This window comes from Dermacentor variabilis, chromosome 8 (assembly GCF_050947875.1).
Source record: "Dermacentor variabilis isolate Ectoservices chromosome 8, ASM5094787v1, whole genome shotgun sequence".
NCBI classification, from domain to species: Eukaryota; Metazoa; Arthropoda; class Arachnida; order Ixodida; family Ixodidae; genus Dermacentor; species Dermacentor variabilis.
In genome coordinates this window covers 90,163,406-90,175,297 of record NC_134575.1, presented here as the reverse complement: position 1 = coordinate 90,175,297, position 11,892 = coordinate 90,163,406, and the positions used below count along the sequence as shown (strand labels likewise).

The 11,892-nt window shown below is 44.4% G+C and overlaps 1 protein-coding gene across 1 annotated transcript; it reads left to right on the top strand.

Moving 5' to 3' along the window:
- Positions 1 to 2,434: 2,434 nt before the first annotated feature.
- On the top strand, positions 2,435 to 11,422 carry LOC142591478 (putative pseudouridine-5'-phosphatase). The gene is made up of 4 exons (XM_075703807.1): positions 2,435 to 2,476; positions 9,183 to 9,306; positions 10,519 to 10,751; positions 11,228 to 11,422. The coding sequence occupies exons 1-4, from the start codon at positions 2,435 to 2,437 to the stop codon at positions 11,420 to 11,422; spliced, it is 594 nt and encodes a 197-aa protein (XP_075559922.1).
- Positions 11,423 to 11,892: the final 470 nt, after the last annotated feature.

Sequence of the window (11,892 nt, the reverse complement as noted above, 5' to 3'; positions counted from 1 at the left end):
GACTCAAACAGATCCAGCGACAATAGAGAAGCATGAGAGAACAAAATTAGACATATAAAATACATACTGCAAAAACGAAAAGCAGAAGAAAATGTATCTCATAACACCACAGTAGGACTCGATGAAATTCCAATAGAGCTAATATATACCTCGGTCCGAAGAATAAGGGGTTGCTGGCTAATGCCATAGAGCAAGTGATTAGAACAATGAAGATTCAAGTTGCATGGCGTCAAAACAAGGTGAACATCATATATAAATGTAGAGGTGATAACGACAAGACAAGCTAGTGCAGGCCAGTTAGAGTAACGGAACGTACAGTAATCTTGTGTACAGTAACGTAAAGTAATTTACAGTGAGTAGGAGTCGTGCTTCTGAAAAGTGAAAATTCCGTTGGCTACAGGCTAGGATTATTTCTTTCCACTTCTTAACAGTACTTAATGGTCTTCTATATTATTGAGAAGACACACCTTTTAATCTATTCGGAATGATTTCTCCAGTACTTTCTTTACCCCAGGCCACCACCTTACGCTTAAATAATTAGTACGCCGTCCTTCCTTCGTGTTTGCATAAAAATTCAAAAATTTTAGTCCATCTTATTGTTTGCCGTATTTGTAAAACTCCGCTCTATTTTCACCTTTCTCGTGGCTCATACCATTTTTAAGGTAAGCGGCCATAAACTTTCATTTTCGTAACAACGAGCTTTCTACTCATATTTTCAATTACCGTGTACTTGGTGGCCCACATTCTTGATATCTCCCTTCATTTCGTGTCAAAATTTTTAACGAAGAGGCATTTGTAGACTCCTGCCACACATTCCTTCTATATTGTTTTCTATCAATGTCAATTCTAATAAATAGTTTCATTTCGCGCTTTTCTGGCTTCATAAGGAGCAGAGAGCTTGTAGCCCTGCAAGTCTTAATTGTGGCTTTGCAATGATGCCATGCCAATCAGTCCACCGACGTTTGGTTAACTTTAAAGCCAAGCAACCTCTTTAGATTTCGGCGCAGAATAACTCTTGCGAACGTTAACGTTAGTACGGTTGCTGCTTTCGAAGTGCATCGCACTATCTTTCGTTTACTGTGACCTAATATTAATCTACCTTTCAATGCAGTTGGTTCCGCTTCTCCTTTATTCTCAACGTTTTATGTGTGTTTACATAGACGTTGCATCAGATATGCACCTATACAACAATGCTGATGAATCACAGCTAGTTGAGCTAGCCGGTACAATTCTACCTAAAGCGGGGACCCAATAGGCCCAATAGACCCAATACACTTTGTACAATTTGAAAGAGTGAATTTAAAGTGTCTCAGCCACATTTGGGTTATCCAGTTGTCTCGTTCTGAAGCATTCGCACTGCATAAACATGCAGTGTTTTAATATAATTGATGAACATGACACGTATCATTTATAAGCACGCATTGGACGAGCAGGTAGGTCCTCGTGCTCGAGGACTCCGCCACGGGCGCCACAGCTGCCCTCGGTGCCGGCATACAGGTCGTCATGGTATCTGATCCAAGTATGGATGAAGACAGCAAGCGCCAGGCAACCACTTGCATGAATACGCTGATAAACTTCAAGCCCGAGCTCTTAGAACTTCCGCGATTTGAGGACGGCCCCTGCGCAGGTTAGTACGGCATTTTATATGCGAATCACTTGAGCCAATCCCCTTTAAAGGTCCACGAAGTCTAGGAGACACGCAAGCCTATTTCACATTCACACAAGGGAATCATCTATTACCTCTTCCATATATTCACTTTGCATTGACAGCAAAATACGCTTGTTGTAGGTTCTATTGCTGGCCCGTAGTAATTCTGAATGCTACTGATGGAAGTGTTGATCTTCGATGCAGATAGTGTAGCCCATTTTTCACTCTTTTCTCCATCCTAAAGTAGGTCAGCGCCATCGTTGTCTGTAGAGCAGGTATAAAATAGGCTCCGAACAATGAATACCTTTTGACGATGAGCGCCACGATAAACATGGGACGAGATGCAAACACTACCTATGAGCAGTGTCGTGTTTCTTTCTGGTCCCTTGTTCATCGGTTTTCTTGTTCTTTCTTGGTCCGAGTTCAACGGAGTACCCACTCAACCAACATTCAATGCTTCTATCGAACACTTTCCTTCGGAAGTGCAATAATAGGAAGTGTACCTTGAGAAGCTTTAACAGGGAAAGAAAAACTGATATCTATTCATCATGCGTTTGGTGCCACACGCCTGGGGTGGCGCCGAGATAAAAGATGACATTGGCGAGCATAATCGTTAGGTCCCATCTGTTATTAGTACTGGCGTGTTCATCGAGCTTGATCCAGTCATCGACATCCTGTCCCTCCAGGTCACAGAACACACCTGGGTCACGATGTGGGGAAACCGTGACGATTGGAGCATTCGGACAAGCCGAAGCCGTTGCAGAGGCAGGCTCGTTACCGGGAGGCATGGCGACAAGCTCGGTGTGCCGACCACTTCCGGGTTTCGTGGTGAGGACGGGGATCGCTGACCTCCACCAGGAATGTTACGTGTGGAAAGACACAGAGGAAAGATGGTATTTACACGCTATTTACACTGTAGCCAGGCAGCCAGGCTGACACTCGCTCGTGCCAAGGGCACCGACAAACTTCTTCGTAGTTCTCGCGGCGGCTCGTCTCTTTAGCATTGCTCTATGATATCGTAATAATACTTTGTGCCAACCGAATGCAGATATATGAATGCAGGAAGTGAAAGTGTTAGGCAAGGGTAAATATTAGTGATCAATGATTAGTTTCGTTTGAGACGGCTCTCAATTTAAAGTGAGAAAGAGCAAGGCTATTCAATAGAATACCACTCAACCTAGCCGTTGTCGAGGTCAGAGCAGATGAATTTAGGCTGTTGCTCGCAAAGAAATAGGCAGCTTTATAACAGGAAGAAAACGATATAGGATAGACCTAATGAATGAACGCTTAACCAGGCTGATGTCATACGCAGCAGTTGAAGTGGGAGGTACGGCACCAAGGCAGTAAAGAAGGAAGTTCTCTTAACTTGCAATAAAGAAATCACAAACCTTCAAAGTGTCTAACTCAGGAGATCAGATAAAGCTCGCGGAATTTTCAAAGCTGATAAATAAGGAGTAATTAGTTCCTATTAAAAATGATAACATGGAAAAAATTTTGGATGCCGTAAGAAAGTTGACGCAGCAAGAAAACATGGCATAGCAAATACCAAAAAGAATCCACTGAAAGGGGAGCAGGGCAATGTCATCAGCAGTTTCGATGGCACAGCAAAACTTGCAGATTATTTTCTACTGACCTGTACAGCACCCAGAGCAGCCATGCAACCTTGATTGGAAGTAGTGACATGCAAGATAGCTCTAGAGGCCCTTTGTGTATGAAGAGATGACTTTCTAGGTATTTGCAAGACATGTCTCGCGAAAGCGCTAGGGCAAGATGGAATAACAAGCAATTTCATCAAAGATGGTGGAGATACTCCTTTTTTTATTCGTTTGGTTTGACACGGGCCACAACTTTGAGTAGCTTGCAGCCCTTTATACCCAATGCTTCACGATGTTTCACGGCTTTTCTCGCACCGAGAGATATGAGTAACAGCAGCACATTTTTCTCCGCTTTAACCGCTCGACAACAGCACAATTGCTGAGAGTAGAAAAACTTAATCAGAATGTTTGCAGCTGCAAATATGTCGGCAGCATGCACATCGGCTAAGCGATTCTCTCCACGCTATGGACTCCGTTTGAAAGGATTCATAAAGTAACGAGCATCGACCATATTGGCAACACACTTCGTGGGTGTGTGGATCGATAAGCCTACACGAGCTATTCGGCAGATGTTGGCGCTCGATCCTTCAATAAGGTCACCCACAGATTCCCACGGAAGCATGCTGCGCTGAGCGAGCAGGAGTGAGCTCAGCAAACGGGCTCAATGAACCGCGGCAGCCGCGGCATCTTTGCTACCCTACAGTCGCGTCGCCTCATGCAACGGTAGTGGCCCCTCGGTTAACCCCCTTTCTTCTTGTTGATCTCCACAAATGTGGAGATCAACAAGAAGAAATGCTATGCAACAATAAACTATGCTACGAGCAAAATGAGAACAAGCTGAAAGCAGGAGCCGTTTAAGCAGGAGCCAACGTTTCGACAAGCGGACTTGTCCTCATCAAGGGGACGTGTTTTCCTCGCCACAGTATATATAGATTGGGTTCTTATGAAGGGGAGAGAGTGTCTGCTATGCTAATAAGCTGTCTGTACGAACCCACTTGCAAAAGAAACTCTGGGTGTCACTGCTCTTGGAAAAGAATTTTTCATGAAAAATGCCCGTTGGGCCGCATATTCTTGAGCAGAATATTTGAGCCGTTTAGTAAGCCGGCAGATTTGATCTATAATACCGCATGCAGATATGGCGTCATGTGTGCCGTTTTCCAAGCGGGCAAACGCAAACGCGTTTATGATTGGCCGCTGGTGCTAGAACCTGTGGTGAAACTCCCAGAATAATGAAGTGACTGGGTGACTGCGTTTACAACCTTTAAATGCGTAGCATTGATATGCTTACCCAACGGGAAAACCATCCGTAACGTAACACGAAAAGCTTCGGCCGATCCCTGAAACAGCGCAATGCCGGTCCTGCCCACGGAGGAGATGAAGCAGGCTTCATGCACTCAGCAAAGTGAAGCGAAAAGTGCATACATTCTTCAGAATCACGCATACGATACAAAGAGATCCCGCAACAGCGAGCTGCTTTACCTTCCTGCTGCCTGTGGCTTCCAAGCGAACGAAGTGGCGAGAACACTGCCGTCCCAAATCTCTGAGCACAATGCGCTCCCAATGCTTTTAGCGGATCGCTTTCAAGATATGGGCCCATACGTCTCTCCTGAACGCGAAGCCACGAGGACACAACGCGCGAAGCTATCAGAAGTCGGCACACACTGTCGGCATCGCAGATTGCGTTCAAGATATGGTCAGCCCTGTACATCCTGGTTCGGCACTCATGGATAAGGCTCGAAACAGGGATACCAGCTTATAACAATCAGATCGTCATCAGCGCGTGCAGTGCCTCCACTTGCAGTAGTTTGCTTGCCTTGTCAATTGACCATGGGTCGCCGTCGGCAGCAGTGCGTGTCGCCGCAGCGCTGTCGTTTATAGCGATCGTATCAAGTTTCATAACATCTATAATGACACCGTCCTACTTGGAGATGCACAAGTGCTACAATGCTTACACATACTTTCAGGTTCAGTACAGTTTGAGTTTATTCTTCATTCAAAAAACAATGAGTAAATAACAAATAGTACGCAGACGAGGGTCTCAAATTCCATTACTGCACCGGGACCCCCGATTCTAAAAAGGAAAAAGAAAGATGTGTAGAAAACGTAGGTTAAAACAGCAAGGATTTTAAAAAGAGTATAATGAAAACAAATGAATGCAGGTAATGCAATAAATTGGTAACAGACAACAAACAAAATATTACATATATCAAAAGGCATAATTATACAGAGAACATGTTATAGGAATGAAACTATTTTAAAAAGAAATAAAACGCATAACTTATGTTTGAATACATTCAAAGACGACCTTAGTTTAAGTGAATGGGGTAGGTCATTCCATATGTGTATTGCTGAAAACGTCATTTTTCCGTAGCTTGTGTTACATTTAGGTAATAAAAGTTGTAATAATACGCAAACCTAGCGTGGTTGGTATTAGTGAGTAATTAATTTGCAGTGCACTAATTCGTAAGGAACTTGTTTGTTAAGTAATTTAAAAGAGAGAATACTTAGTTGACACTTACAAAAGACAGATACAGATAGTATAAAGTTTGCCTGCGGTAGCGGGAGAGCACTTGAATAATAAGATATCTTGGTGGTCATGGAAATAGCCTCGTTCTGTGTGTGTTGATTAGACAAGAAGTGGCAGTTCTACGTTTTTCCACAGGAATCAATACCATAGGTGATATGATTATAAATGAGCGAAAAGTATAGAGATAAGAATATGTGTTCTGAAAGAAATTCAAGTCATTTTATGAGATCTCTTACACCAAAAGCTGCTTTCTACTTAACAAACAGAATATGATTAGTAAATTACAAGTGAGAATCTAATTTCATTCCAAGGAACAACACACAGTCCGCGACAGGAACAAGGGTACTGTCGAGAGTTACTTGCGGGATAGAGGGCACGATCCTTTGCTTTGTTTTAAATAACATGAACTGAGCTTTCAAAGGGTTTAAAATTAAAATATTTAACTGACACCATTGAAATATTGTCGCTATAGTTCAATGTTCAGTTTCACAGCTCAGGTTTGTTAAAAGTTATCAGACATGGGAATAATGGTACCAACAGCATATAAAATAGCTTTAGTCACAACATCGTGTGACTAAACGTGTGGTCAACAACATTGTGTAAGTCGTTCATGTAAATGCCAAACAACAAGGGTCCCAGTATTGAGCCCTGTGGTACCCCTTGATAAATAACTTTCGGCTCGGAATAAGCGCCCCCTACAGAGACTTAAAGAACTTCCAGAGGAGTTTCGGCGTGGCTTTCTTCTAGTGCTTTCCGTAGTCCAGATTGTTTTCCTCCCATGAGTGAATAAAAATTACACAGTGGAACATTGGTTATTGCATGGCGCAGGGAATGGCATTAGTCGCAGTGGCATCAGTGAGAACCGCCGATGTGGGTGTTTCTTTGTTTTTTGGCATGCCGAAATCTTCCTTTCCGTGATTTCGTACTCTATAGTTGACATCGCAAGTGCGCGTTCTACGCAAGATTCATTCAGCACATTGGCAGAGGTGTGCGTTGGTCTTTCAGCTTTGCAGTTAGTCAAAACTAAATACGTTTTTAGAACATGTTTGCTTTCACCAAGAACGAGCCTAATGAAAATGTCGCACAGATGCCAATAACAGCGTAACTAACAAGTATTGCACTAGCGCTTATAAAGAGAGACATTTTTTGCTTTCCTTTTTATCTGTGAACGCACCTGCGAGTTCAAAACGCATATCAAAGTGAAGCTGGCCTAGCGTAGACGCGCTCATGCGTACTGCTCGTGGCGAGTGCTTCGATATAGACCAAAACCAGCATCCGAGATAACAGTTAATGAACGCAAGCGCAAAAAACCGTCGCCAGTGTGAGCATCGTGTGCGACGCTTTAGGTTTTGACAACTACCCATGTGTTATCTCCTTTCGTTACATTGATAATTTAAGTGATGCTGTGTGCAGCACTCATCACCGACTTTGTAGCTCAATGCGACTGCGCTACGCTATCACTCATTTTATACGCCGAAACCAAAAAATTTTCTACGCACAAAAATAAAACAAACACAACGGTGAAACGAGATAACATTTCACTGAAGAAAGGCTTGTCTAGCGTGTGCCTCCACCGCAGCCGTGGCCTAGTGCGTAGGGCGTCCGACACGGCTGCGGTAGGTGGGTGGTTCGAAACCCACTGCCGGACACCCACCGGTAAGTAAATGGGCACAGGCGTTCACCCTACCCGGCGCCCGGTATAGTGCGGGATGTATCGACGCCTGGGGGAGGCTAGCCAAAGCTGCGGACCACCCCGCGAGGCACACAATTTCGAACGGTAGTGCGAAAAGCGTGGTGTGTTTAAAAAAGTCGTAGTGTGCATGGTTGCTAGGTTGGCATCTGCGCTGTGCTGCGCGCGATTTGTTCTATACCCAGTGATAGGCCGGTGACGCGTGCGACCTACCCAGTGACACATCCAACCCAGTTACACATAAGGCCCAGTGAGCCAGCGGCGAGCATTACCCAGCGACACATTCCGACCCGTGACACATACAGCCCGGTGACACCTCGCGGGTGGTGTTAGCCTCTCTTTTTGAAATTTTTTCCGCAGTAATTATTGCGAGATGCTGACAATTCTAAAGCGATACATAGCTAAAAAGAAAAAAATAACCACGCAGATACGAGGCATATTTCGTATCTATGCGATGAAAATCTATTGTGAAACCGGAAATCATTGTTCTATCTTCGACCGTCATTTACAAATTGTTTTGCGACATAATGGTTACGTCGCTGCCTGGGAAATCAGCAAGTATCATTGCCGTATGAGTATATATCTGAGCTATCAGGAACGACAGTCTGGCGGCCAAGTATAGAGTTGGCAATTTTCGCGAAGGTTCTGTCATATGCTTCGCTTTAAAACAAAAGTAAGCCGCAATTTAGCACCGCTAACTCATGTAGGAGATAGTATACCCGGATTGTGATAACTGCGGCAGCTCGAAAGCTGCAAGTACGTGAGCAGAAACCTTGCACAGTCTCAATAATCAGTGTTACGTTCTCATGCACCGTAACCCATAAAACGTGCGATAACCTACATACTGTGACACAATCGCGTACACTCCAGATATCGTGAGTTTTCAGCGTTATACTTCGAAGAAATGGGTCAACTCTGCCTCTAATGCTGTAAAAATTTGATCACCGGTAGTTGGGTAGAATCTCCACTTTCCAACCAAGCAGCCCAGTGCTGCAACTATATTGAGTTACGTAAGCACGGATGATTTTATCATGCCAAACGCACTCTTTCAAATGACTGGCGCCTCCGTGAAGTGCCAGTTTTTTCGCGTTCCTCTATAGTGACAGCTAGCGCTTTGAGGAGCTGCATTAATCTGCAATGCCTACATTCTAAGTTCATCTATAATTCTATCACCTTTAAATAATGTAGTCTGATGGTGCTGCCTTAAGGCCTTTGTTCTGGGTAGTGGAGCGTTCACACCACTATCATGTTCGGATTTCTTATTTTACGTGAATGAGCTATTTGCCAAGAGACCAAAGGCAGCCACTAGCAGTAGTGCCTTTTGGGGGGACTCGTCAACAAAGCTTCGCTAAATGAATATCCTCACCTTTTCTTATATATAAAATATTGCCGCCTATGTTTTCTCTGTTTCTTTTGGCAGCTCCTCAAACAACAAGGCCCATTGTCCTTCCCATTCTCATAAAGAAGCAGGCGTAAAGATTTTCTGGTAACTTGAAAGAAGAACCCGTGTTGTGGTGCCTACATGGCTGTGCACACGGGTACAGGTGCTTTACGTCTTGGTTTGCACAAGCTGCCCACATGCCGTGTGTTACCAGATATGAAATTAGGGCTACATCTAGAGTCTTGTGCAGTTTAGCTGAGATGCCCCATCATGCTGTGCTTCTGTTACCCTCTGGTATTTGTTTCACGAGCTCTCTTTACTCCGTCAAAGACACCGAATAGCTGTACACCGGATCTGCGGTGAGAGTGGCCTCCCAATATGGCAAGCAGTTGACGTCAGAGCTTAAACTGTGGGTGCTAGGCACGCCAGACATCGACACGGCGCGCAAGATCGTCGAGTACCGCGGTCTCCCGATCACTGCAGACAGCTTCATCGCCTTCTCCCCATCGCCAGCTTCTCCCCATCGGCGAACTCATGCCCGGTGAGATCGCACCTCTGGGAACCACTTCACTGAAGTCGTAACTACCTGAATCCCTGCCTAATATTCCGACTACCGGGAAAACGGGGTGTTCTTTATTTTCCTAGCAACCAATTTTAGTTTCGCTAATGAAGCACTTCATGTGTATCAACGACATTAGTGCCATATGGTCTGTTGTGTTTGTGGTGATGCCAGAAAGCAAAATTCCAGTTTTCGATGGTTACGAAAAAGGAAAGCCTGTCTCAGCTGACTCTATGATAATTAATCACTGGGAACAGTGGTCACTAGCAGCTTGCTCCTGGACTCGCTTAGTTAGTTCTACTACAGTGCAATGCTGAATAGTAACTGACATTTCTCGTAGCCAGTGATAGTGACGCATACGAAAAACTTGTAAATAATCATTAGGGAAGCATAATTTATGACGTAGTTCTCACCAGATATCATATATTTGTAGCGAGAGAATAGCTTCGTAATTTTCTTTTCCTTGTGGGGTAGTGTTATATTCGGAACAACATGTGTTTTCCCCTTATTGCGCATCGTCAAAACGTGGTTTTCTGACAGTTTCACAGCATAGATGCTATTTGTGCAATAAAACGCGCCGAAACATGCCGAAACTTGAATATCTAAGCTCACAGTTCGCAATATCCTATTATTCCGTATTCCGCCCTCTACAAGCACAGATTAGGAGAGACTTGTGGTAGCCACGCATCAATATCTCTGTAAGAAAGCGAGTTTCAATATCTTCTCAGCACGTGTGTCAATCTCAAGTAGAGCCTTTGTTGTTTGGCCTTTGGCTTCCCTACCTCTTGATATATTAAACTGATAGTCTTTATACCTTGTCATGTTCGTATGCTGCAGTATGTGCAATCACTTTTATGTTGACAGTTTCAATAAAGATTTAGTTACGGTACGGTTAGCGCTCGTACTGTCTTCTAGTCTGTGTGTGTGTCACTTCGCGCTACAATACAAGAATATACGCTACAAGCACGTTACGTGATGCCAACCTTGTGTTCCCCCACTGTGTTCAATCTGTAACTATTGCGGTCGCCTCTTTCGATCAAGTTTTGTAACACTCTTTAAGTATACTCAAAACAGTCGACGGCCTTCAAGCAAAGTTCTCCTAACATGCGTGCATGCAGGTGCTGACCGCATCGGGCGCCACCTACAGGCTCACGGCATCCCCATGGGCGTCACGACCATCTCTAAACGCCCTTCATTTGACCTCAAGATGACACGTCATCAACATCTTCTGACACTCTTTCACCACGTGGTCTGCTCGGGCGGAGATCCGGAAGTAAATCGCGGCAAGCCACAACTAGATATATTCCTCGTTGCCGCATCCAGGTTCGACGAGAAGACACTTCCTGAAAAGGTGGCGTGTAAATAATTTTGTTAAGATAATTTATATATGCCCTTTTTGTTCAACCGCAGTGCTGTGATTCGTGCTTTCAACAGGCATTGTTTGTTTGTCCCTACGCAGGTGCTACCTTTTGAAATATTTCACTCCGAAGCATCTTCGATGCATGTTCGATACATCTCATACCGAGATGTACCGAGGCATCTTCTTCGGTGCAACTTCGATACATCTCATACCGCACACGCATTATATAAACCAGCAGTAAGACTTAGTTTACTGACTAAACAGGCTCAGTTGCAACCTGTTCTAAAATTTGCTTTTGATAACCTAACATATCCTGATACTTGAGACCGCGGGGATAGGCCTTCGTCTTCAATTGGACATAAAAATAGCCCAGGAATGGTTAGGATGATGATGATGATGATGATGATGATGATGATGATGATGACATAAGAAAAGGAATTGCAATTTCTCGCACATCTTTACCACAGGTGCTGGTGTTCGAAAACTCTCCCATGGGTGTTGAAGCTCCCTTAGCCGCCGGCATGCAAGTTGTCATGGTTGCTGAACCTCGCGTCGACGTAGAGAACGCGCGCCACGCCACTGTGCACCTGACCACGCTACTGGAATCCAAGCCGGAGCTGTTTGGTGTCCCTTCTTTTCCCGATTCTCCGAATAAGAACTGAAGCACTGCAATAAAGATTCGCAGTCGAAGAAATCACTTTTACCCTATCTGATGCGATAGTTGAGTCTAGTCAGTGCAGGTTGCGTAAGAACACATCTCCTCTTGCTTTTGAGGTTCGGTGATCTATCTGAGCCCACACAATTTACAAGACGCCCGGATCTTGTAAATGCAACCTAAAAAAAATATTTTCTGTCTTGTTCAAACTGCGACATTCTAGACAATGGCCCGGTCGTCCGGAATGGTATCAGAGGAACAGGTGCTAAAGAGAAACAACAAAGGTAGGTAAATATTTGCCATACAATGGGGCACGCCGGCCACCGGGACTTGTGAAAAGTGGTAGCCGCCCACGTCGCACCTTTTTTGCTTGTTTGAAGCAGAAGAGGTGACTAGGGCTTACGAGGGCGAGAGGCCGATCAACAGCCTACATGATGTTTGCTCAGGGAATTGCCATACACTAAAATTTCACGAACT